The sequence below is a fragment of the Cetorhinus maximus genome, chromosome 11 (assembly GCF_964194155.1).
Source record: "Cetorhinus maximus chromosome 11, sCetMax3.hap1.1, whole genome shotgun sequence".
NCBI lineage: Eukaryota > Metazoa > Chordata > Chondrichthyes > Lamniformes > Cetorhinidae > Cetorhinus > Cetorhinus maximus.
Window position 1 is genome coordinate 2,060,908 of NC_135889.1, and position 26,558 is coordinate 2,087,465.

Sequence of the window (26,558 nt, forward strand, 5' to 3'; positions counted from 1 at the left end):
TTCCAGACATGGTCATTGAGTCAGCCATGAACGAGCTCTCTCTGGATACGGGCACTGATAGCTTCATCGACAGTGGCATCCCCAGAAAACACACAATCAAGGGGTGAGAATATTTCTACACCCTTGGGACTAATGCCTTCAAAGGTTATGTCTGGTGTTCCATAGTATGTGCCTAGTACTGGCTGAAACATAGCCTCAGTCTCAGAGACACTGACTTGAAGACCGAAGTTATTGACAGCACTTGAGAATTTGTTTACTGCAGTCTGGATGCCTTCCTTGTTGTGGGTAACTAGGGCATCATCATCTGGCCACAGGAACTCTCTGATCACTGCTTCTGTGCCTCTGGTGGTGGGACACAGTCTGGAGAGATGGAAAAGCTTCCCTGAATGGAAGCTAATGTTGATGCCTGCAGGCACGTCTCCGGTGCCATGAATCATCCTTGCTTTACCTCACTGCAAATCACCGCACACCTCGCCACAGGCACAAATTTGTCCAGCCATGCCACTCTGCAGTAGGTACAGGACTTTGACATCCTAGCTTGGAAAGCAAGCGCCGTAGACCAGCTGACTCATACTGTCAAAAGCTTTAGTTAGGTCTGTGCACGCCAATCCCGATGTTGCTGTCTGTGCTTTTATTGTGGCTGTGTCCTGTTGCAAATACCACATCGGCTGCCCATGGGTTAGCCCTAAAACCACACCGGGATTCTGTGAGTACATCATTGACATCATTTGGTGACAGTTTCATAGGATCCGTGTGAGGATCTTCCCTGAGACTGAGAGAAAGCTTATTCCTCTATAGCTCTGCATTTCCAGGTGCTGACTATGTTGGCAACCATGAGCCCCTGTGGAACTTCTTCCTGATCCCTTGAAGATGGCTGTAAATTGGTGAATTAAATCTGTACTATTACACTCCCAAATCCCTGCTGGAATATCGCCTGGGCCGGGGGCTTTGCCTCGTTTGGGTGATTTGATTATCTTTAGTGAAGGGTGAAGAGGCAGCCTTTCCTTCTCTGCTTAAGTTGATGCCGAGAATCTGCGGAGATGTGGGAGTCTCTTCCTGAGAAGCAGACTGATGTGAGCACACCAGCTTCCCATTCCTCCTGCATTATCAACGAGTAACTCAGTGAGGGGAAAGGTTGTGGTGGGTGGAGCATTCCTAGTCTTCAGCACCTTGGCAAAACGGATCATGCCACTCAGTCAGATGTTGTTACTCATCAGCTTTTACACTGCACTGGCCAGTCTGCATTTCTCTTAGAGCACTCTGGAGTTGTGTTTAGCAGTCGTGTTTAGTGATAGTGTACACTGTGTGGAATGGATGGTGGTGGGAGATCACTCTGGAGTTGTGTTTAGCAGTCGTGTTTAGTGATAGTGTACACTGTGTGGAATGGATGGTTGTGGGAGATCACTCTGGGGTTGTGTTTAGCAGACATGTTTAGTGATAGTGTACACTGTGTGGAATGGATGGTTGTGGGAGATCACTCTGGAGTTGTGTTTAGCAGATGTGTTTAGTGATAGTGTGCACTGTGTGGAATGGATGGTTGTGGGAGATCACTCTGGAGTTGTGTTTAGCAGTCGTGTTTAGTGATAGTGTACACTGTGTGGAATGGATGGTGGTGGGAGATCACTCTGGAGTTGTGTTTAGCAGTCGTGTTTAGTGATAGTGTACACTGTGTGGAATGGATGGTTGTGGGAGATCACTCTGGAGTTGTGTTTAGCAGTCGTGTTTAGTGATAGTGTACACTGTGTGGAATGGATGGTGGTGGGAGATCACTCTGGAGTTGTGTTTAGCAGTCGTGTTTAGTGATAGTGTACACTGTGTGGAATGGATGGTTGTGGGAGATCACTCTGGAGTTGTGTTTAGCAGTCGTGTTTAGTGATAGTGTACACTGTGTGGAATGGATGGTTGTGGGAGATCACTCTGGAGTTATGTTTAGCAGACGTGTTTAGTGATAGTGTACACTGTGTGGAATGGATGGTGGTGGGAGAGCACTCTGGAGTTGTGTTTAGCAGTCGTGTTTAGTGATAGTGTACACTGTGTGGAATGGATGGTGGTGGGAAATCACTCTGGAGTTGTGTTTAGCAGTCGTGTTTAGTGATAGTGTACACTGTGTGGAATGGATGGTGGTGGGAGATAGAAAATGGGCTGTTGACATTACGGGTAGAAATCAGTCATTACCCAAACCGGGGGACAATGATCGATTTTGCATGTCTGTGCTTCTCACCCCAAACAGGCCTGGAAAATGTCCAATGCCATTGCAGTTCTTGCTCAGCCACCCAAAACAGGTCTATGGATACAACAATAACTTCTATTTTACAACCTTTCTGTCCTGAGTGAACTGAATCCTAGTTCAGTCTCCACTTTGTCGATAAGGTGCATTGGCGTTAACATGATTTTCTCTCACTGTAACCAGGGTTGCACTGTACACCACTCTCCAGTGTTAATCTGTCTTGTGAGTAGCTTGTACCAGTCACAATGCATTTCCGTTTCCTGTTATTCACAATACAGTTGAGCCTCCACTTCCTGCACTGCACAGTTGTTTGAACAGACTGAAGCTATATCCTCCAATTCTTTACAAAGCTGAAATCAAACAATTTTCAAGTGCTCAGGATTAAACAGCAACCTGTGTGTTAACTGCTTGTTTAACTATGCATTTCTCTCTCCCCCTTTATTCCTTTGTTTTGATGCCTTTGATAAAAGGAGCCCTTATTGTAACTCATTTCAATAGCAGCTGGGAATCCAATTACCAAAATAAAGGACTCATTTCACAAATGTGGAAGTGAAAGGTCATAAATTCCAGTGAAGGGTCGGGGGAGGTTCTGCCCCGACCACGTCATTGTCACTACTCCTGTGAAGGGGATTCTCCCCTCTCCCCTGCCCACCCCAATGGCTGGACCAGCTTTGGGCCTCTCTGTTTGATAGCTTCTCTGCCGACTGTGCTCCCCTGCCTGCCTCAGCAACGCCTGGCTCTCCTGGTGGGGCTGTTGGCCTGCTAGGACAGTGCCTCCTGGAAAGGTGCACCCATGGGTGAGCTGATGACAGGGTGGATCCAGCTCCTCCCCCTCTCCCCGTGTGGGGCTGATGTTGGGGTCCCGACATCTGCCAGAAACCTCAGCCCAACAGGACTGGGTTTAGTTTCCTTCTGCACTCCCATTAAACATTCAGGGAACGCACCAACAGGACTGCGATTTCAGACCCCACACCATTTCACTCACTAATACATGAGAGCTCATATTATATGTATGGAGAGATCGTATCTTGCCCATGGCACATGTACATTACACTTCAAACGTCAAACTTTGTTACAGGTATAAAAAATCTTCAAAGCAGAGAATGCTACTGGCTGATATAAACGCAAAATACTGCGGATGCTGGAAATCTGAAACAAAAATAGCTGGAAAAACTCAGCAGGTCTGACAGCATCTGCGGAGAGGAGCACAGTTAACATTTCGAGTCCGTATGACTCTTCATCAGAACTAAGGAAACAGAGAAATGAGGTGAAATATAAGCTGGTTGAAGGTGGGGTGGGACAGGTAGAGCTGGATAGAGGGCCAGTGATAGGTGGAGGCAAAGAAGAGATTGCCAATGATGTCATAGACAGAAGGACAAAGGGGTGTTGACGGTGATGATATTATCTAAAGGATGTGCTAATGGTGACATTAAGGGAAGCAAGCTAGTGGCAGATGGCCCTAGTGGGGGTGGGGTGGGGTGGGGGGAAGGGATCAAAATGGGCTAAAAGGTGGAGGTAAAACAAAAGATCAAAATAAATTTAAAAATAGGTGGGAAAATAAAAATATATTTAAGCAATTATAAATTATTGGGAGAAGGGGGATCGGAAAGGGGGTGGGGATGGAGGAGAGAGTTCATGATCTAAAATTGTTGAACTCAATATTCAGTCCGGAAGGCTGTAAAGTGCCTAGTCGGAAGATGAGGTGCTGTTCCTCCAGTTTGCGTTGAGCTTCACTGGAACAATGCAGCAGGCCAAGGACGGACATATGGGCATGAGAGCAGGGTGGAGTGTTGAAATGGCAAGCGACAGGGAGGTCTGGGTCATGTTTGCTACTATTACTGGTTGACCCGGAGCCTGACATTTCAAAGCTTTTACAGTTACCAACTCTGACCTCAGCAGTTTAAAAGTTACCCCTTCACCTGGATTTGCTTAATTCAAGCATTGATCTTAAAAATTAAAATCAGAACAAGGGCTAAATCGTCAAACTTTTCAGCAGCATGTGTAATTATTATATTTATTTCTCAGCTTGCGATTTTTCAATCCAAGTGTTTCAGTGATGTATCCCTTAATTAATGATTGTGTAATTTTATAAAACATTGGAATCTGAGTTGGGATCTGCTTAAACATAAACAACTGAAGAGAGGCAGAAAGAAGGGGGTGATTGGCTAGTTTGGTCCCATAAGATCACATTGCCACTGGACACTGCAGCCCTTGATGTGTCCATCCAACAGCCACTGTATGATCTTGTGACAGACAATAACATGAAGAACTCAACTGAGGCCAACTGAGGGATAAAACGAATTCTGGGACATCCCTCTCTGGGCCTGGAGCCAATCTAGAACAAGTCCCAAGAAAAGGAGTCTCCTGGTGTCCATCCTACCTTTCAACCTCCTCCAGGAACCCTGACCCCTTTGAATATTTGCAGCCAATCTGGCCTCACCTGCAGGAACTGCAAACTCCCAGAGCCCAGGACCCATCTGCAGCTGAAAGAAACCTTCTGAGGGTGAAAGTCCCAGGCTGACAATGTTTGGATTTGTAGCTGGTGGGGGGAGAGAAACACATTTCCTCTTCCCTTTCACTGTGAACAGTATTTGGGAGCTCAACAGGGGCTCGTTTTAAAACGCTAAACCCTTTCTCAGCAGCAAAATTAGAAGAGAGAGAAACCAAATGAAACTGGGAAGCAGCACATCACAGGGTTAACACTCTGCCAGGAGTGAAATGCGATCCATTCCTTTTAAGGGAGAGTTGCTCTGTCGGTCTCTCTCCACTGCACAGACTGATCTCTGAGCAACTAGACGATGCCACCAGTGACCAGCCGCAGTCTGGACTCTGCCTAGTCACAGAAGTTGACGCTGCTGGAACTTCGGGGTCAGCTGGATATTTGAGGCGACGAGAGAAAGTGGAGCCAGATGTTGTGCGAAGGGTTTCGAGGCGATTGATGTTGGAGTGAGCAGGTTCCCTGTGTGTCTCTCTCTCTGTCTCTCTGACTGTATCTCCACAAGGGGCTGATCCCGTGTCCCTCACATCACAGCCCAACTGGCAGGGACACTGAGCAAGTGACTGGGGGGGGAGAGAGAGAGAGGGAGGGGGCACTAACCGGCTGCACCCAATTCCCCAGCCCCAGCCCCAATGTGGGGGCCGAAAGCAGAGGGGGAAGCCCGGGCCAGTTTGGGGGGAAGGCAGTGGGCAACTGCAGAGAGGCTGCAGTGAGGGAGAGAGAGAGGGAGAGAGAGGGAGTGAGGGAGAGAGGGAGACTGAGGGAGGGAGAGAAGGAGGGAGAGGGAGAGACAGGGAGACAGGGAGAGAGAGAGAGACAGAGTGAGGGAGGGAGAAGGAGTGAGGGCGAGAGAGAGAGGGACAGAGGGAGGGAGAGAGAGAGGGACAGAGGGAGGGAGAGAGAGAGGGTGAAGCTGGAGAGAGAAGTAGCGGAGCTGCAGTTGGAGTTTGCGGCGGCCCCGAGCAGCCGGTAGGAGGTAGCGGAGGTGCTGGAGGAGGAGGTACAGGAGGAGGAGGTACAGGAGGTGGAGGAGGAGCTGCTGGAGGAGCTGGAGCTGGTGTGATTTTGCAGTGAGAGTCCCTGGTTTGGATCCGGAGGTTACCCGCAGGCGACTGGCACAGACTGACCCACCCTGACCCACCCTGACCCACCCTGACCATCCCTGACCATCCCTGACCCACCCTGACCCACCCTGACCCACCCTGACCATCCCTGACCCACCCTGACCATCCCTGACCCACCCTGACCCACCCTGACCCACCCTGACCATCCCTGACCATCCCTGACCCACCCTGACCCACCCTGACCCACCCTGACCATCCCTGACCCACCCTGACCATCCCTGACCCACCCTGACCCACCCTGACCCACCCTGACCATCCCTGACCCACCCTGACCCACCCTGACCCACCCTGACCATCCCTGACCATCCCTGACCCTCTCCCCAGCTGCGGAGTTTGAGTTTGGGTCCGGATCCGGGTTTGGGACAGAGAGAGAGGGGGACAGGGGGGGGTTTAACCTGACTCCCCGCCGCCTCCGGGCAAAGGGTTGGGGGTCAGCGGGCTTTCCCTTCACTGCCCCCCCCCAGCTCATCCCCCCCCCCTCCCCCCCCAGCTCATCCCCCGCACCCCCACCCCCCCAGCTCATCCCCCACACCCCCTCCCCACACCCCCACCCCCCCCAGCTCATCCCCCACACCCCCTCCCTCCGCCAGGAAGCCTCGGGTCGCTCTCCCCCTGAGCTCCAGCAGCTGGAAGACCTGGGAATACCCACCCCCCCCCCCCGTGAATACCCCCCCTGGGAATACCCCCCACCCTGGGAATACCCCCCTCTTCCCCCCCCGGAATACCACCCCCCCCCCCCACCCTTCCCCCCTCTGGCCGGATGGACGCTGTTGCCCCCGTGGCTACTTTCTCTGGGGGGGGCACACATTCACTCTGCCCTGGCCAGGTCACAGCTTCCAGCCCCCAGACCCTGACCACCCTCCAGCAGCCCCTGACCCCCCTCCAAGGGCACTTGCCTGTCACCTTTCTCCAGCCTTAGCCTGAAAGATTCCACTTCCCCCCAAACCCCCCCCTCCCCCCCCCCATCCAATTCCTCCAACTCCCCAGAGTGGACTGGACTATCCAAGTTGCTGAGAATTGTGGAGGTTGCTCCTTGACCACCCCCCCCTCTCTCTGTGGAGCTCAGGATTTACCCCCCTCCAGGATGATGGCCTCGGGTGTGAGGAAGGTCCTGAAGAGTGAGAAGGTGGATGAAGCCCAGGCTTTGGCCCGGAGTTGTGCAGGGAGACCAGACTTTCAACCCTGCGACAGTCTCTCCATCTGTGCCACCCACAGCCATGGCAAGTGCTTCAAGCGGCATTGGTGCTGTCATTTAGGATGGTGTCATTGTAAGTAATATTCATTACTGCTCATTAACGTTGATGTGTGATTAGCTGATGTAGAATGTCACTCCGAATTAGGCTGAGGTCCAGATTTGGCGAATTGAATGTCCACATCCTCTGTACTATTCACTGAGGGTCCCAAACTCTGATCATTTGAGCCTGAAACCGTGGGGACTGGGGCTTGTTGGAGCCTATTTATGAATCAAATCCACAGTCACCATCCAATCTCTGAGTTAGGAATGCAGCCTGTAATAACTGTATGAATGCAATGCTTGTTACATATCCTGGGATTGTTTTAGCACTCCTATTTACCTTGTTAGCAGTTTAGGCTTCTAAGACTTTTCTTTATTTCAAACGACCTATTAACAGGGTTCATAAGGGGGCTGTTCTCTCCACTTTGACGTGCCATTTCCCATTTACACCCTGCCACATTCACCTGTGGACCATACTCGGTCTCCACTCCCCATGGCAACCTCACAGTAGTTTATTAAAACAAGCTAAAATTGATATGAATGATTTTTTTTTTTGGACAGTTATAGACTCAGAAAAAACATCAAAGCAGCAAAGATTCATCACCATAGCGCTGGTGGCTCATTGGATAAGTACATCACATCACACTGGCAAAACAATGGACAGATCTCGAAGGCCCTCTGGTTTCAGCCTGCTCATTGTAGAATGCCGGCTCTGCGGTTTTTTCTGGGGGTCCATATTCCCCTCGGTGCCGTCAGCAGAAATTGGTCAGGTTTAGTCCTGCCTGGTAGCATTTCACCCATTCGGAACTCGGGCAAGGACAGGATTTGAACACGTTGGTTGGGAACTCAGTGGGATTCCCTCGCCCCCCTGTCCAGGATCAAAGTGCCTCTAGGTTGAAACCTGAGAAAGGCTGTGTTGGTAATCTGTCGGAGGATGACTGTTCATAAATCAGTGAATCCATGTCTTCAGGAGAGGGAGGTTAAGACCAGGGGAATAAAATTGGAAGAAGAAACAAACTAAACACCAGAAAGAGAAATTGGAGTTTTGACCTTGCCTCCAAAGTTCGTTGGGACTTCAGGATTGTGACAATGGTTATGACAGTCATTCAATACCAACTCCCACACTTTGCATCAAAATAGATCATTCTGAAAATGCAGACAAAATCTGTCAGCATCTGAAGGATCAAAGACAGGACTTATTGTTTTGAAAGGGTACCTTCCCTCATGAGGTACATTTCCAGTATTTTCACTTGTTATATCGGATTTCTGTGGCTCTGGTTTCTCCAGGCTGCTCCTGGTGTTTCAGTCGATTTTAAACCCAGAGTGGAAATTCACTGGGGGTTTCCAGAGCAGCGTTAAGCGAAGGTAACTTCATGAGTCACCTCAGGAAAGGTATAATGCTAGTACCTGCCAGACATTTGTTACAGTGAAATCCTGAGAGCAGAGTGCTTCACAGAATGATAGATTGGTTACCCAACAGGAGCTGGCTGTCTGAAGGGGAATTCACCCAGTGCCATTCACCTGAATAATCTTCCTTTTCAGATAATAATCCAACTCCCTCTTCAATGCCTCAATTGTCCCTGCCTCCACCACACTCTGGGGCAGTGCATTCCAGATTCCAACCACTCGCTGTGTGAAAAAGATTTTCCTCATGTCTCCATTGCTGCTTCTGCCAATTACTTTAAATCATTGCCCCCTGCTTCTCGATCCTTCCGCCAGTTTCTCCTTATCTGCTCTGTCCAGACCCCTTGTGATTTTGAATATCTCTATCAAGTCTCCTCTCAACCTCCTTTTCTCGAAGGTAAACAGTCTGAGCTTCTCCAATCAGCCCCCATAACTGAAGTTCCTCATCCCTGGAATCATTCTCATGAACCTTTTCTGCAGTCTCTCCAATGCCTTCACACCCTTCCTAAATTGTGGTACCCAGAACTGGACACAGCACTCCAGTTGAGGCTGAACTAGTATTTTATACAAGTTTAACATCACTTTTTTTTTCATTCATGAAATGTGAGCATCACCGGCTAGGCCAGCATTTATTGCCCATCCCTAGTTGCCCTTATGAAAGCCTTTTGGAGCCGTGGTGTTCTGCTTGGCACGGCCAAAGCTCTGAAAGTGTGCTTGGAATGTGAGTGCACATGGAGATTGATCCAGGGTAAAGGAGCATCAGAAGACAAGGCAGAAACCCTGCGAGGTGGATCCGTGTTGGAGCCCCCTGAGTGGAAGTGACGCCTGGAGAGAGTTCATAGGCGAGCTCTTCAAATGTGGAGATTGGTTCAGTGAGACCAGTTGGCTCATGGTGTAACATGCAGCTGGGCGGGTTGTTGAGAAATCCATGGAATCTGCTTTGGTCGCATCTGTCATTTACTTTGGAGTGTGGTGTGTCTGTCCACATTTGGCCAATTGGTTCACATGTACCACATGCTTACCCTGAATATTAGAATATAAGATAGATATGGTAAATTGTTTTTAATTTCCGAGTTTGTATCATCATCCGAGGTCCGCTGGAATTTAGAAGAGTAAAAGGCGACTTGATTGAAACCTTTAAGATCCTGAGGGGTCTTGACAGGATGGATGTGGAGAGGATGTTTCCCCTTGTGGGAGAATCTAGAACAAGGGGTCACTGTTTAAAAATAAAGGGTTGCTCATTCAAAACAAAGATGTGAAATTTTTTCTCCCAGTCTTTGGAACTCTCTTTCAAAAGGCAGCTGAAGCAGAGTCTTTGAATATTTTTAAGGCAGAGCTAGATAGATTTTTGGTTAACAAGGGGGTGATAGGTTATTGGGGAAGACAAGAGATTACAGTCAGATCAGCCATGATCTTGTTGAATGCTGGAGCAGGCTCGAGGGGCCGAATGGCCTATTCCTGCTCCGAATTCGTATGTTCGTATGTAAAGATGTAGCTGGAATGAAGGAATAGCAAATGTTTAAATCATTTTCTTGCGATCTTTCCAACCTTTTTGTCTGGTGTAATAAGTATTTTATTATTTGTGTTAAAAGTTCATTAGCAGACTCCTGTGAGTTTGTTCAGTGACTTTCCTCCACGATTTCAAAAAAATAGTTAGGACCTAGCAAGCCAGGTTTCACTCTAGAATTGACTTGTCCAGTTGTAACATCAGCTGGGATCCTAACAGTATCATCCTCAAATTTTGTGCCTATAAACCAAGATCTGGGTCATTAATATATACCAGGAAGAACAGGGTCCTAACACTGACCCCCTTGGGCGTTGTACTGGGAGATGGATGTGGGCTTCGCTGGCTGGGCCAGCACTTATTGCCCACTCCTAACTGCCCTTGAGAAGGTGGTGGTGAGCTGCCTTCCTGAGCCGCTGCAGACCCTGCGGTGTAGGTACACCCACAGTGCTGTTAGGAAGGGAACAATCCAGAGATGACTACTTTTGAGGTCCTGCTTGATAATTGCCTACCTCGCTCCCTAAATTCAGTCTACAGGACCACGTCCCTCTTTCTACCTATGTCATTGGTACTGATGTGGACCACGACTGCTCACAGTTCACCCTCCCCCCTCAGGGTGCTCTGCACTCGCTCAGTGACACCCTTGACCCTGGCACCAGGGAGGCAACACACGATCCTGGATTCACATCTGTCACCACAGAAACATCTGTCTGTTCCCCTAACTATTGAACCCCCCCATCACTATTGCTATTCCAGACTTCTTTGTACCCTGCTGCACAGCCACCCGTGGTGCCGTGGACTTGGCCTTGGCTACACTCCCCAGATGAACCATCACTGTCACCAGCATTCGGAGCTGAGTACTGGCGGGAGAGCGGGATGCACTCAGGGGACTACCTGCATGGTCCTTTTTGACTGTCCCGGTGATCACTTGTTCCCCTTCTCCCATAAAATGGCGGCGCGCCCCCGATCGGGGGCACCGATTGGAGTCGCGCCTGCCTGCACCCGCTCCCACACTTCCCCACCCCCCCCGCCCCAAAGGGGGGCAAGTTTCTCCCTTAAGCTTATTGAGACCTCCAGTTACTGGCAGAATGTCTAATAATAACATGAATCCAATTAGATGAAATAGAAGTCAATGAATCAGACTTCATCCAAAATTGGCCCCGAACTGGTTTCACAGCTGGAGATCACTTTCAATATCACAGATATCACACCTGAAATTCACAAAATAAAATGTACGCTCCATTTTCTCAGCTGTGTATTGGCTCAGATTCTGAAACATTCATTAGCTGGTTGAGAAATATTGTTACTTTTTCATCCGCATCTCATGTACACTCCCCCCACCAAAAAAAAACAAGTTGTTCATGTGAAGCTGCAGAAATAGGGGTAAATGAATTTAAAATCCTCCTTTATTCTGTCGAATTTCTGTGCTGAACCTGATGAGGGATGTTAGCTCTGAGCAGACGCAACCCTTTCCCATTTTGAACACAGTGGGTTGTTTTCAAGCTCACCCAGTTCCAGCCCCATTTGGAAAGTGGGAAAATAGGACACAAGGTGGGAATAGACAAGGAATTCTTTCACCCCCCACCCACCAACCCAGAAGCCTCATCTGCATCTTAACCGCTTTTAGCATTGAGAGGAACTTCATGGCCAGAATGTTCCAGTCAGTGTCGGGGGTGGGTGTTGGGCCCGACACTCCGATGTGTAAAATGACGCGCGGTGACATTGGGCGCGTGTCCCGACGCCATGGCGATACTTTGTTCAGCGGGCGTGTGCCGGAGTCGGATGTGCACCTGCCGAAATGCCAACGGCCCATGAAGGCCATTGAGAAACTGATTGAACTCTGACCGTCCAACCTTAAGGTCAGCAGCAGGCGAAAAGCCCGAATGGCCTTCAGGAAACCTCATCCACGGGCGGGAGGAGGTTCCCTGAAATTTTCATTAAATAAATTAATTAATTTTCATAAATATAAAAACAGGTCCCCAGGGGACATGTTTAAATAAATTTTTTTAATCAATTCTTTAATTATTTTAATATCCATTCAGTCTCCCCAAGGCAGCTCGGTGCCTCAGAGAGTTTGCTGCTCTCTCTCTCTCTCTCTCTCACGTGCATGTGTGAAATAGCGCAGGCCCTGACTCTCCCTTCTCCCCCCCACCTGCACAGGGAGCGCTGAGCGCTACCGGCCGGGTGTCACGCTGGGCAGGCCTTCATTGGCCCGCCCGCGTACAATGGCGGCGTGCAGCCAATCGCGGGCGGTGATGGGCTCCACGTCCACCCAGTCCGCCCGCTATGGGAGAAACCCAGGCCGGTGACTTCAATCCTAAATTTGCCTCTTGTTTGAACCTCCGCCCACTAGTCCGACTGTCAAGGTTCAACTTGACCTAGTGTGCTGAATTTCTTCTCTCGATTGCTCCTTACCTATTCCTGACAGCCTGTTTCAGTCATTCCCTTTCACGATTTTTGACACACAACTTCCCTCGTTCTTCCTTCTAACTCAGTCCCCACAATGATGTGAGGGGCCATGACTTTTCACCCTGCCTTCAGAGTTTGAGTGTTTCCTTGGAATCTCAGTGCCTGGAACTGAACTCAGGGCACAAAGCCTGGAATTCTACACTTCTCAAACCCAGGGGTAGGTTGGGCAGGCAGGAGGGGGAGGAGGCAAGTGGCACTGTGACCGATGCCTACCCACCTCCACTGGGAGTGCACCCTCGGTGGGCGAGGCCTGGGCAAAGTGTACCAGGCAGTCTTGTTGCCGGGCTAGGAGGGTGTGCCTCCTATCCCCCCTGCTCTACCTCCCCCTCCCAAGTTAGTCTCCCCCCAAACCCCCACCTTTCTACCCCATACTGCCTCTGGTGAACCCAGCCTTCTGATGCCCTGGCTAGGGCCTGCCTGCCTGGTCCTGGGGAAGCCCTGTACTTCCCATGGCATCTCTACCGTGGGCACTGCCTGTAGTACCAGCAGTGGCCACTGCCCCCCAGTGGCATAGCTGGGGCGAGGGGGCTGCTGATCTGGGGGTATGGAAGTCCCTGCTCCGAGCCAATGAGGGGCCCAATAACTGCATGGCGGCCGCCGACTGGAGACGGGCTCATCCCTGACTTTTTTATTGGGTGCGCAGGACCACTGCCTCTTTGTAAAATCCCGGCAAATATTGGCGGAGCGGCCTAGCCAGAGTGCCACACATTCTCAGCACTGACACTGTTCATATTAACAAGTGCAGCTGTTATTTTTAAAAGGTGGGGAAGGTTGGTATTCAGAAATAGGGCACTTTCCACTTCAGGCATCCTGGGTAGAGTTTCTGCTTTGGCTGCGTAGTAACTGTGGTTTTATTTAGCGTGCAATGTACCTTTAAGAATAATACGTGTTAAGGAAGATCACATGATCTGTAGTACCCAATGGGAGAGTAGCGTGGACTATCTCAGCAGTCAGTGTAGAGATAGCGCAGGGGCAGGATTTTCCCCCAGTCGGGGGCGAAGTTGAATTGTGGGCACAGGCGGGCGCGCCTCTGATCGGTGCCCCCTATTGGGGGCGCGCCACCATTTTACATTGGCCCGCCCAGTGTGACATCCACAGGGAAGCGCTATCTGCTCCCTGTGTGGGCAGGTGGGAGGGGGATTCCCTCAGCCAGGAGTGCGCTCTTTCACACATGCACACAGAGGAGCACAGAGGTCTCCCTGAGGCTAAATGCAGCCTCAGGGAGATTGTCTCTACTGTACAAAATATTAAAAATAGAAGAACAAATTCCCTGACATGTCCCCTCATGTGACACTGTCGCATGAGTTGGGACATGTCCATAACTTCTTAAAAAACTTTAATTAAATTTTTAAAAACCTACATGAAACCTCATCCCGCCCGTGGATGAAATATATCGGCCGTTCCTTCACTGTCGCTGGGTCAAAATCCTGGAACTCCCTCCCTAACAGCGCCGTGGGTGTACCTACACTACATGGACTGCAGCGGCTCAAGAAGGCAGCTCACCACCACCTTCTCCAGGGGCAACTAGGGATGGGCAATAAATGCTGGGCCCAGCCAGGGACACCCACCTCCCGTATACGAATGTTTAAAAACAGGCACAATTTGTAAAAATTCGTTCAATCCAGGAGTCTCACCAGTTCTGTGGGGCGGGGCCGGATTCAAGAGTGATGGCATTTAAATAGGGCAGGAAATTGCAGGAACCCAGTTTGCGCCAGAAGTAATTTCAGAACATTTGGCGCTGGTTTGACCATTTCAGGCAAATGATACTGAAAACACGGTGCGATATAGTGGAAACTCTAGACCCCAGTGTCAGAAACACACACCCCCTGAGCAGATCAGGCATAGTTAGATCTTATACTGGAGCTCCCTCTAATTCACGCCAACGTCCCTCCTCGACACAACAACTCAAGCCTCTCAAAGGCTCTTCCCTCTGCATTTCCGACATTTCTATCCATCTTTCACCCCGACCTTCCTTAGGATCTTATCGTCATTAAATATTAAAATCACTGCAGTTTCATGCTGCAAAGGCTTTTCGAGGAGGAAGAGTAAATTTAGACTGCCCAAAGTGACATCACACCAGAGAGGAATCTTTCACCCTGTCAGGTCTGAGCTGAATTTGAAGCCAGATCCAAAAGGTCAAGGGGCACCCACTGCATCACCAAATGCTGACAATAAAAATAATCCACAGTGTTGACCAATGATCAGCCGCCAATACTGGCCAATAATCAGCAGGGTGTTTTATCATGGAAGGTGTGTTTAAATGTCCTTAAACCAAATCCAACAAGATTTCTACAACTTCAGCAGCTCCTTCAGGCCTGTGATCAATTGGACCTGATGGCTCTGTAGCCCAATGGCGTTAAGGCGTTTATTACATCCACTGCTGATTGGCTGTCGGAAGCGGTAACCTTTTGTAATATAGGCCAGCAAGGTAGTGCAGCAGTTATCAAGGTATTCGGGAATATCCTTTTACGGAGAAACATTTCATAAAAAAGATTATTCCAAAATATTGTCAAGTAATTCCTTGACTAACACAACCCACACGGGCAATTGTCCCTCTCTTTGTGCCCTCAGTGCAGTGTCTCTCCCGTAGCCCAATGCTGGGCCTTTTTGTCATGTGACAGGCAATGCTCCCGCCACCCCCCCCATAAGGAGTGCTGCAGATAATCCCAATCCAGTTCTTAACCAACAGCCACATTTCTAACAGAGGGAAAGAAACTTGCTTTTACAAAGCATTTTTCATGAACTCAGCACAAAGTATTTTACAGCTTTGAAGAGTAATCACTATTGAAATGGAGGAAACAGCCATAATGCACAGCAAGCTCCCGCAAACTGTAATCTGATAATGACCAGATGACCTGTTTTTGTGCTGTTGGTTGATGTGTAGATATTGGCCAGGACACCGGGGAGAATTCCCCCACTCTTTCAAATCATACTAATAGTGGGATCTTTCACTTCTGCCTGAGAGGTCAGGCTTTTTTTTATTCATTCACGGGATGTGGGCATCACTGGCTGGGCCAGCATTTATTGCCCATCCCTAATTGCCCTTGAGAAGATGGTGGTGAGCTGCCTTCTTGAACCGCTGCAGTCCATGTGGTGTAGGTACACCCACAGTGCCGTTGGCAAGGGAGTTCCAGGATTTTGACCCTGCGACAGTGAAGGAACGGCCGATATATTTCCAAATCAAGATGGTGAGTGACTTGGAGGGGAACTTCCAGGTGGTGGTGTTCCCATCTATTGCCCTTGTCCTTCTAGATGGTAGTGGTCGTGGGTTTGGAAGGTGCTGTCGAAGGAGCATTGGTGAGTTCCTGCAGTGCATCTTGTAGATTGTACACACTGCTGCCACTGTGTGTCGGTGGTGGAGGGAGTGAATGTTTGTGGATGGGGTGCCAATCAAGCGGACTGCTTTGTCCTGGATGGTGTCAAGCTTCTTGAGTGTTGTGGGAGCTGCACTCATCCAGGCAAGTGGGGAGTATTCCATCACACTCCTGACTTGTGCCTTGTCGATGGTGGACAGGCTTTGGGGAGTCAGGAGGTGAGTTACTCATCACAGGATTCCTAGCCTCAGACCCGATCTTGGACTCGGTTTAATGTCTCATCTTTAGAGGGCATCTCAAACAGTGCAGGTTTGGAAACAGTTTCTCCTTATTTACTTTGTCAAAAACCCTTCACGATTTTGAACACCTTGATTAAATCTCCCCTTAACCTCCTCTGCTCTGAGCAGAACAATCCCGCTTCTCCAGTCTCTCCACATAGCCAAAGTCTCTCGTTCCTCCTTTCTTCTCTGCACCATCTCTAAGGGCTTGACACCATTCCTAATTTGTGATGCCCAGAACTGGACATGAATCTCTCATTGAGATCCAACTAATGAGTGATTAGAGTGGGTGAAAACTTCCTCATTTCTATACTCCATGTCTCCATTTCTGAAACAACAAATCCTCTATGCTTTTTAACAACTTTATCAACGTGTCCTGCCACATTAAAAGATTTGTGTGTCCCTAGCTCACCACATTTTTGTACCCTCTTTAAGGTTGCACCATTTTGTTTAAATGTTGTCTTTAGCTTTTTCCCCAAAATGGATCACCTCACACTTCTCTGCCAGGTGCCTGGTCCTTTCACTAGTCAGTCCATGTTCTTCTGAAATTTGCTGCTGTCCTTCTCACTGCTTTTACTGCATTTCCAAGCTTTGTGTGATCTGCAAACTTTGAAATTGTGCCCTTTAAACCCACGCCCAGGGTATTAATATATATCAAAAGGAGCAATGGTCCAATACTGATCCCTGGGGAATGCCACAGTGTACTTCCCTCCAATTTAATAAATAGCATTCACTAGCATCTCTTCCTACCTGTCCCTTATCCAGGCTGCCAATGCCCTTTTAATCTCATGGGGTACAATCTTTCTAACAGATTCATGGCTTGGCACTTTATCATTGTTGGTAGAGATCAACAAGAAGTCCTTTAAACCTGCATGTGGTATGCTATCCAGTACCTCTGTCATAAACAAATGATCTTACAGTGATTGTGTGAGAGTGCTACATTGAGTTAGGTATTAAATTAATCAGCAAGGGCAGACTCAGTCCATTAGTGCAACACCAAAGATTAAAAGAAATTAAAACAGATTAAAACTGGAAGACTTCAAATGCTGATCACCTAAAATAAAAGTAGAAACAGCGACAAATATACAGCAGGTCCTTCAGCAACTGGAAACAAAGGGGCAGCTTTATGTTTTGTGTGTAGGTCTTCATCAGAAATCTATTCACCTTAGTTACTGACACAGCGGCAGTGTGTGTGTGACCCCATGTCCTTCCCGTTATAAAGACCAGCTAATGTCACCTCTGCAACGCTCACCTCAGCCTGTGGCCCAGTCTCAGCCATTCACCTGCCATTTCCAAACTCAGCTACTCCAGTGCTCACCTCACTGCCCTCCAAACCCCCATAAAATTAAGCTCAACCTGCTGCCCGTCCCCCACACGCTCTGTTCACTCATCGCCCCTCTGCTTGCTGACCTACATTCGCACCTGGTCCAATGCCGTGTTGTTAAAATTCTCATCTGTATGTTTAAAAGCCTTTTGAGATCTTGCACCTATCTCGACAACTCTTGGAGGACTCTGCATCCCTCCAATCCGGACGCCTTTCACATGCTTCCTCAATCGCTTTACCCCTCAACTGGTGGCCATGCCTTCAACCGTTGAATCCCTAAGCTCTAGAATTCCCTCCCTAACCCTTTTCATCTCTCTCCACTTTTAGAACCCTCCCTAAAACCTGTGTCATTCACTTAGTGTTTCTTTTTTATATATAAAGCATGCTTTATTAACATTCTCTGTTATACTAGCAAGCAGCAGCTGGGGTTCAAGTACACCCACTCTTCATACCTGCTGGCCTTGCCTTTATGTACTCTTCAGCACAATACTCCCCCCCCACCCCCTTGTGTGAGTAGACAGCAGCCACACACAGAGTGGTTGCACACTGTCCTCAACACATCAATACAGATAATCAGTGGTGCACTGAAATGAACATCTGTACAGTAACTCCCACTCCTCTCTAATGCCTCACCTCCTGATGTGCACTGCAAGGCAGAAACACTGGAAAAGAAAGAATATGATAATAAGTTTGACATTTGAAAATAGAAAATTTAGGAAGAGGATGGAAATACCATCAACCCTTTCTGGGATGATCATTTCACACAACTGCACTGAATTCCTTTCTGCACTATTTTAACACAGGCACGACCCAGCTTAGCTTAAACGCCTACGTTTAGATAGCACTGAGAGAAATTTGGTCCAGGCATCATAAAGACTTGTGTGAGCACAGAGCCAAATGTAATTCCTACCCTCAGGTGTCCAAAGTATAAGGGTCTATCTAACTCCCAGTGGGAGTTGTGCAGGCAAAGCCCTTCCAGCCCTTCACTAAGTGAGCCTGGGAGAATTTAGCTTGCGGGGAGGTTTCCCAGTGCTTGGGAAGCCTCCTGGGTTGGGCACTTAATCCCTCAGATGCTGCTGCGAGTAGAAGCAGTTGTTGTAAGTGAGGCTTGTGTGGGTGCAGTACCCTGGCTCTTACAGCTTGCAAAATGACAGAATCGTGAGCAGAAGGTCAGATACAATCTGCACACAGGACGACCCTGACAACTCTCTCATCTTCAGTCTGTTCCAATTTAAAGTTCCGAAGGTCACAGGTTGAACACAATGTGCAGAGGAAGCTCAAATCACTGAAGTAGAAAACAAGTCTTCAATGCTCTGCAAAGCAGTTAAGGTCAGATGCTGATTTAAAACGATTTGATGTTTTAAATTCCTCTCACCCTTACTATATTTCAAGTTTCTGACTGACTCCCAGCAGCACACAGGCGAGGCCCTTGTCCTCTGGGTGTTTCATATCTCTGATTTACAATGTGGGAGGGCCCAAGAGGAGAGTTCCAGATCCCCTTTGGTCCTAGTTGGATAGTTGGTCTTCCCTGTAAAAGAGATTAGGATTGGACCTGGACCCAATCTTGTTCCAATCTCCAAAGTGCTTCACAATCCCAATGCACCTTAAGGAGCCTGTGTCTGTTTAGCCTGTGTCTGTTTAGCCTGTTTCATTCTGAAATTGAGATTGGATTAATTCCTACTTTTCCCTTCCCCATTTCCTCCAAGATTCACTTCACAATTGGTTCCACATATTCATTATATGTGATTTAAGCCCTTTGCAATGAATGAGGCTGTTCTGCCTGAATGGAGTTATTTGTTCCCTTTAGTTTTCTTTATGTATTTATTTGCTGCATTTTTAGTTTTACCCTAAGAATGCAGGTTACATGGGAGAGGACCACCCCTGGAATAGCACGATAGACTGAAATGCCTGGGCTGTAATTTCTATCAACCCTTTTCTGAGTTTGAGTCTAGAGTGGTTTTGAGAAGTTGGTGCTGAGCTGAGGTTAGGATGATAGGCCCTGTAGAAACATGAACTTACCTTCCTGTCACCTCAAGGTTCAGCTCAGGTTGGTCTGCTGCCTCTTTCTGATCTGTGAAACCCGAGCGCAGTCGACTCTGACTGAGGTTCAAGGTTCAAAGTTCTCACCTTGACACAGAATTTAACCACTAACAGGAGCCCATGTATATGTATATATATATATATATGTTGGGACAGAATTACAACAACAATTGCAGATGTCACGGGATGAGATGTCACGTGATCAAACCTCCAGGGATACCTCCAACTGGAGTTGGCAGCTACTCCTGGGCCTCACTGGCAGGAGAGCCATCAGCTTCCTGCCTGAACCTGACTGGGTGCTCTGGCTGGTCAGTGAGTGACAGCGAGATTCCAGGCAACAGGAGATTTCGAAGCACTGGTCTCCAGGAATGAGGTTGGTGCTAACAGGAGAATCTGGAGCACGTTGGATAGGTCCAAGTATACCATATGGGACCCAAAGAGGGTAACTCCTGCTCCTCCTCAATCAAAGGAAACAAAAGATAAATTAAATGACCTCATTGTGCTTCCTCTCCCTGCCAGGTTGGCTGAGGTGAAGTGAGGTACCCTGTCCCTTTAAGAGAATGCAAGTGTACTGATCATGTGACAACACTGACAAATCACTTTACAGCGTGGGCAACTGGGTACTGTAAGCTTAATTCTGGAGGTTTCTGAGTGAGCACGTATGATCTGGTGCTCTGCCCTATGTCTCAATAAACCATCGCTGTTTATTCTTATATCAGTCTCTCTCCGTTACTGATTGAAAGCACAAATGATGAGAATATAGGAAGGTGTGCTGTTAGAGTTCGGTTGGCCAACGAACTCGCTTACCCAAGACATAAAATTGGCCCTGAAGAAGTCCCATTATAGGCCTTAGATTAAAATTGTAGTTGGGTGCCAATGGCATCATCAGAACTCGATCTGTACGTTTAAAATGCTGACTTCTGCAGCATGTCCCTCTTGCTTGCTCAAATGAGTAGCTTAAAATCAAAATCCAAGTGAGGGCAACAGCATCGGGGTGGAAAATTCAATGTGCCTATTTTAACTGCCCACCCCCACGCTGCTTCAGCCGAAAAGGCAGGGTTAAAATTCGCCTTATGTTCGTTCCATCACATGTTATTTCCTCTGTCTTCCAACGTGTTAATTGTTTGAACCACTCTTCCTGTTAGTTTTGATTTTCCTGTTTCTCTTCAATAACCTTGACATCAATCTCAATCCAGCATTTTAACTAAATTAAATGATTTGTTAAACATCCAAAACTTGCGAAAGTATTTCTTGCTGTGGATGAATTCCCGACTAACTCCCATCTTAGCTCTGAGTGCACTTTCTCTAAAGCTGCAGTGAAAAGCTCAGTGTGAGTGAAATGCTAAATAGGTGACAAATTATTGAATGAATTCAAGAATGAACTTGCACAGGGTCTAACAATCTCCTCGGTAAATAAAAAAACAGCATGTAAGATTTGTTTTTGTTAAATCCTCGTTGTCGGAGATATAGTTTGATGCAGTCAGCTATTGAATTACATTGGCTCTCATGCTGTGCACAGGCCTATAAGTAAAATACAACAGTCCTGCTTGTTTTGGAACTCTGTGTGCAATAGAGGGAAGCCATGGTGTTCATAATATTCAGAGTGAACATGGGTGGAACAAATTTGTCCATCCTTTTGTTTCAATTCTGTCCCAAAAGACAGATGAATTTAGCTGCACAAGTGTCATTTTATCTTTTATATATCTTCATAGGTAATGTTGAGTTGTGATGTGCAATACTGCGAAGTGTGTGCCCACTATTTTACCAGTATCCTAGGACAGGTCCAGGTTGATATTTTTCCTCAGTTGAGGCCATGGAAGACGTCATGTCCACGATAATGAGTGCTTGAGGGTGTGTGACCCAGGATGAGGGTAGATAGTGGCTGTGGATTCAAGGAGAAAAACTGAGAGAAACATCCGGCGAGATCTTCCTGGGCATGTTGGCATCTTCTAATGTCGGGACCGTTTCCAGGACCCAACGCTCCTGAAGGTCCAAATGTGTCAAATGCCAGCATTTTACAAGACGTGATCAGTCAGCGGGCTGCCCGCTCAATATCCATCCAATAACGGGTGGTGGGCACACGCCGGAGGTGCAGGATGGAGTTAGAAGTGGAAGGTCCCATTTAAAGGGCTCCACCTGGATTCGAAGTACAAGCAGCCAGAGGGAATCAGCCCCGAGGGAAGAGGCTCTCTGTGCAGTAACACGGCTGTCTGGCATGGTAGGGCAGCCCCAGAGTCTGCCAGCAGCTCCCTGAAGGTCAAGATAGAGACAGTTTGTGCCTGGAGGAACTTTTTGTTTCCTGAGAACAGTTAGGGGGAGGTCAATATGTGATATAACCCAGGGTCAACCAGGCCACTCCCACGGATGCAGAGGAGCTGAAACAGGCAACTTCTGTTGTTACTGACAGTGGAGTCAGTGCTTGGCCACGCTTTCAATGTCACTGTCAATGCCTGGCCACCAGGCATAGCCTCACACAAGCACTTTCACCTTCGATATGCCTGGATGCGCACTGTGAAGCTCTATCAAGAGTCGTCCTCTCCCTTGTGAAGGAATCGACAACTCTTGATCCCCACAATAAAATTCCATCTTGACAACTTAACTTTGTGTTTCTGGCATGGAATGGTCTCCAATCTTCAGATACGGGTGAATTTGACCATCCTTGCAAAACAAAGTCCCTGACTTTTGACAATATGGAATCTCAGTTCATCCTATTACTAATTTGCTTGGCACACTCAGGTGAAGAATGTAAGAAATTCAGTACTGGCACTAATTCTGGTGGCAGTGGAGCATGTACAATGCTATCTGATAACAGGAGATGACCGAGTGTATCCACATTTGCAATGTGTAAGTCAGGGTGGCACATAAAAGTACACACACATGCAGATAATATCAGAGCTCAGCGTTGTATTGTTGCTGATGCTATTGGCAGGATGGTCTCACTGAATAAACCCATTAATGGTTTATAGTCGGACACAATGGTGAAAAGCTGACCATGCAAATACTGGTGGAATTTCTTCACTCCAGATACCACCCATAAACCCTTCTTTTCTGGCTGGGAATAATCCTTCTCGGCTGTGGAGAGGGGTCTCGAGGCATAGCCAATGGACCTTTCTGATCCATCTTCCATTCTATGTGATAACACAGCTCCAACACCATAAGGAGAGGCATCACATGTTAATACCAACTCTTTCGCTGGGCTGCAGTGTACCAATAAACACGATGAATGCAACAGTTTCTTTACTTTCACAAAGGTTTCATCCTGTTGTGAATTCCACCACCAGCAGTGATTCTTTTTTAACAACAAGTGTTAATGGCGCTAACACAGTCGATAAGTGAGGCAAGAAGCAGCTATAGTAGTTGATCATACCCAGGGAGGACTTGAGTTGGGTTCCGTTGGATGGTCAGGGTGCATCTTTTATTGCCTGCACTTTCTCACATGGACCCATGGCGTTCACCCTGTGACCCAGGTAAGTAACTTCAGGTGCTTGAAATGTGCATTTTTCCTTCTTTAATTGTAGGCCGGCTTCCATGAACCTTCTTACACCTCCTCCAGGTTGGCCAAGTGTTTGTCTTGGTTGACCGTGTGATCAGAACATCATCTGGGTATGCTACCACTCAGGGAAGTCCTTGCAAAGGAGGATTGGAAGATAGTGCATGGAGACGATACTCCAAAGGGTAGGCGAGTGTACTGATAAAGACCCTTGTGTGTGTTAACAGTCATGCATTCTCACGATGTGCTATCCAGTTCTAATTGTTGGTAGGCGCGGCTCATATGCAATTTTGTATAGGACTTGCCTCCAGCCAGCTTTATATGCTTGGAATGGGGTACTTGTCTAGTTCTGCTGCCTTATTTACGGTCAATTTATAGTCCCCACAAATGCGTATAGTTTGTTCAGGTTTAGCCACTGGAACTACGGGTGCTGCCCATTCCGAGAATTGGAAGATGCCCAGCTTTCCTAACCGGCACAGTTCTGCTTCAGCTTCTCCTTCAACTCATAAGGCACAGGTCCGGCCTTAAAGCAACGTGGTGTCACCTGAGGATCCACATAGATCTTGGCTTGCACGCCTTTTAACTTCCCTGATTCATCCCGAAATACACTGTCGTATTTCCTGAGCAGTTCAGGAACTCCCCCTGATTTCGGGTGAAATATCTCAGACCAGTCAAGCTTGATTTTCTGTACCCAGTCTTATCCTAACAGACTGCGTCCTTCACCTGGCACTATTATCTCAGGCGGCTGGACTGTCTGTTGCCTGTAAGACCCTGGTACTGTGGCAATGCCCTTTACCTGAATAGGTAAATTCTCCAATGTATGTCTTTAATTTAGCAGCTGTCCGCTGCAGGTTTATTGGCTGTCTACCTTCAGTAAGGTATTTGAATGTGTGTTCCCCCACTGCTGTGGTTGAGGCTCTTGTATCCACCTCCATTATTAGTGGCTTCCCATTAACTTGGATTGTGACAGTGATCGGTTTGGTTTTTACAGCAGTTACATTATACAGTGTCAAACTCTGAGTGCACACCAGCCATTGAGAATTGCAGATATCAAGCCTCAAGGCCTCTCCATCCCCCTAGTGCTCCAGATGGAGTGGACCTGCTAGAAACTCTTCAATAATATATGGCTCCCATTGTGCAGTCCCTCTCACTTTACACTCCTCTGTTTGAATGAATCCCAGTTTACCTGCAGCCACTGACCTCTCACCTTTTACCAGGTGAGCAGCTGATGCTCCTCTGCACCGCAGGGACAGTTTAAAATACAGATAATAGGTTAGCTAACAGCCTCAATTGTCTGCTCACAGCTAGCCCACTGAATGCCCACCTCTGGGAAACAGCTGTAGAAAGGCATTGGGGCTCCTCTGCTATTTTACCAGCCCGCACCCCAATGCTCTCCCACAACCCCACGGCCATGTGACCAATAAAATTCTGCCCTTTATATTTGCAGAGTTTGACATAGAGAAGAGGGAGTGTACGCAAGGATTTCTGGGCTTGGTGCCACACTATTGAAGCTTTTCCCACTGAAATTTCTAATGGGTTTATATGATAGGTAGTTGAAATGGACTGCCATGACTTTCTATTTTACAGTTAACTACATCTTTGTACAGTGTTAGAATCACTCATTGAAAAGGAAAAGAAGGAAATTTACCTTAATCTGCGCACAATGTGACCTTGCTGGCAGTATATACTGCCAAATAATGCCGTTGTCAAAATCCAAACATTGGGTAATGGGGTATGTTTAACCCTTTAAGAACTGACAGTCTGTCAATGCTTCAAGAATAATGCAATGTTTTCATCAAACTCTAGGGAACAAAAAAAATGGCAGCGCTATCAAGTGGCACTTACTTAGCAATAACCTTGTCACTGATGCCCGGTTTGGGTTCCGCAGGGTCACTCAGCTCCTGACCTCATTACAGCCTTGGTACAAACATGGACATAAGAGCTGAACTCCCAAGGTGAGGTGAGAGTGACTGCCCTTGACATCAAGGCAGCATTTGACTGAGTGTGGCATCAAGAAGCCCTAGCAAAACTGGAGTCAAAGGGAATCAGGGGGAAAACTCCCCACTGGTTGGAGTCATACCTAGCACAAAGGAAGATGGCTGTGGTTGTTGGGGGTCAGTCATCTCAGCTCCAGGACATCACTGCAGGAGTTCCTCAGGGTAGTGTCCTCAGCCCAACCATCTTCAGCTGCTTCATCAATGACCTTCCTTCCATCATAAGGTCAGAAGTGTGGATGTTCGCTGACGGTTGCACAATGTTCAGCACCATTCGCAACTCCTCAGGTACTGAAGCAGTCCATGTCCAAATGCAGCAAGACCTGGACAATATCCAGGCTTGGGATGACAAGTGGCAAGTAACATTCGCACCACACAAGTGCCAGGCAATGACCATCTCCAACAAGATTGAATCCAACCATCACCCTTCGATGTTCAATGGCATTCCCATCACTGGATCCCCCACTACCAACATCCTGGGGGTTACCATTGACCAGAAACTGAACTGGACTAGCCATATAAATACTGTGGCTACAAGAGCAGGTCAGAAGCTAGGAATCCTGCAGCGAGTATTTCACCTCTTGACTCCCCAAAGCCTGTCCGCTATCTACAAGGCACAAGTCAGGAGTGTGATGGAATACTCCCCACTTGGCTGGATGAGTGCAGCTCCCACAACAATCAAGAAGCTTGACACCATCCAGGACAAAGCAACCCACTTGATTGGCACCACATCCACAAACGTTCACTCCCTCCACCGCCGAGGCACAGTAGCAGCAGTGTGTGTACCATCTACAAGATGCACTGCAGGAATTCACCAAGACTCCTTAGACACCACCTTCCAAATGCACGACCACTACCATCTATAAGGACAAGGGGAGCAGATAGATGGGAACACCAACACCTGGAAATTCCCCTCCAAGTCACTCACCATCCTGATTTGGAAATATATCACCGTTCCTTCACTGTCGCTGGGTCAAAATCCTGGGACTCCCTCCCTAACAGCACTGTGGGTGTACCTACACCACATGGACTGCAGCGGTTCAAGAAGGCAGCTCACCACCACCTTCTCAAGGGGCAACTAGGGATGGGCAATAAATGCTGGCCCAGCCAGCGAAGCCCCCATCCCATGAAAGAATAAAAAAAAGGAGTGTGAGGAGGAGGAGAAAGAGAGGGAAAGGGTTGAAGCAAGTCGACAGCCCCTTTCTGGCTCAGCTGTCCATGAACAGCTCATCTGAATGAGGTACCAGTGCAGCAAGCGCAATTCCCATTCACCAACAGACCCACACCTTACCCTCCCTTGGTGGCCACCCATCAGAGTGTCCGCTTGGCCACAAATCAAAAGTAAAATCCATTACCAAATAAAGGTTCCGAACCAAATTTATAAATGAAATGACGCCAGATTGGATGCAAAAGTCAAGTATCATCATCCTTGTGCATCTCCCTCGTGCCTGTCCTACAGGTGTCTCTGCCTGTCCTAAGTGCTGTTCTGCAGTACTCCCCCAGTGGCTGTCGCCTGGTTAGTGGAAAACCACTGGCATTTGATGCGGGCACTGCAGATTGGCCTTGGAGCTTGGGCCTAGAGGCTGGTCTGTGGACTGTACGACCTTGGCATGGGTTGCAGCAGTCTGAGCTGGCAAACAGCAAGGAGTTCCCTGTCAC

At 48.0% G+C, this 26,558-nt stretch overlaps 1 protein-coding gene across 1 annotated transcript in view; it reads left to right on the plus strand.

The window, feature by feature from the left end:
• Positions 1-6,862: 6,862 nt before the first annotated feature.
• Positions 6,863-26,558, plus strand: part of LOC144686333 (UPF0524 protein C3orf70 homolog A-like) — a 49,973-nt gene continuing 30,277 nt past the window's right edge. Inside the window, exon 1 of the mRNA XM_078551415.1 lies at positions 6,863-7,116. Within this exon, the coding sequence (XP_078407541.1) occupies positions 6,933-7,116 (184 nt within the window). The 5' untranslated portion in view covers positions 6,863-6,932. The remainder of the gene's footprint in view (positions 7,117-26,558) is intronic.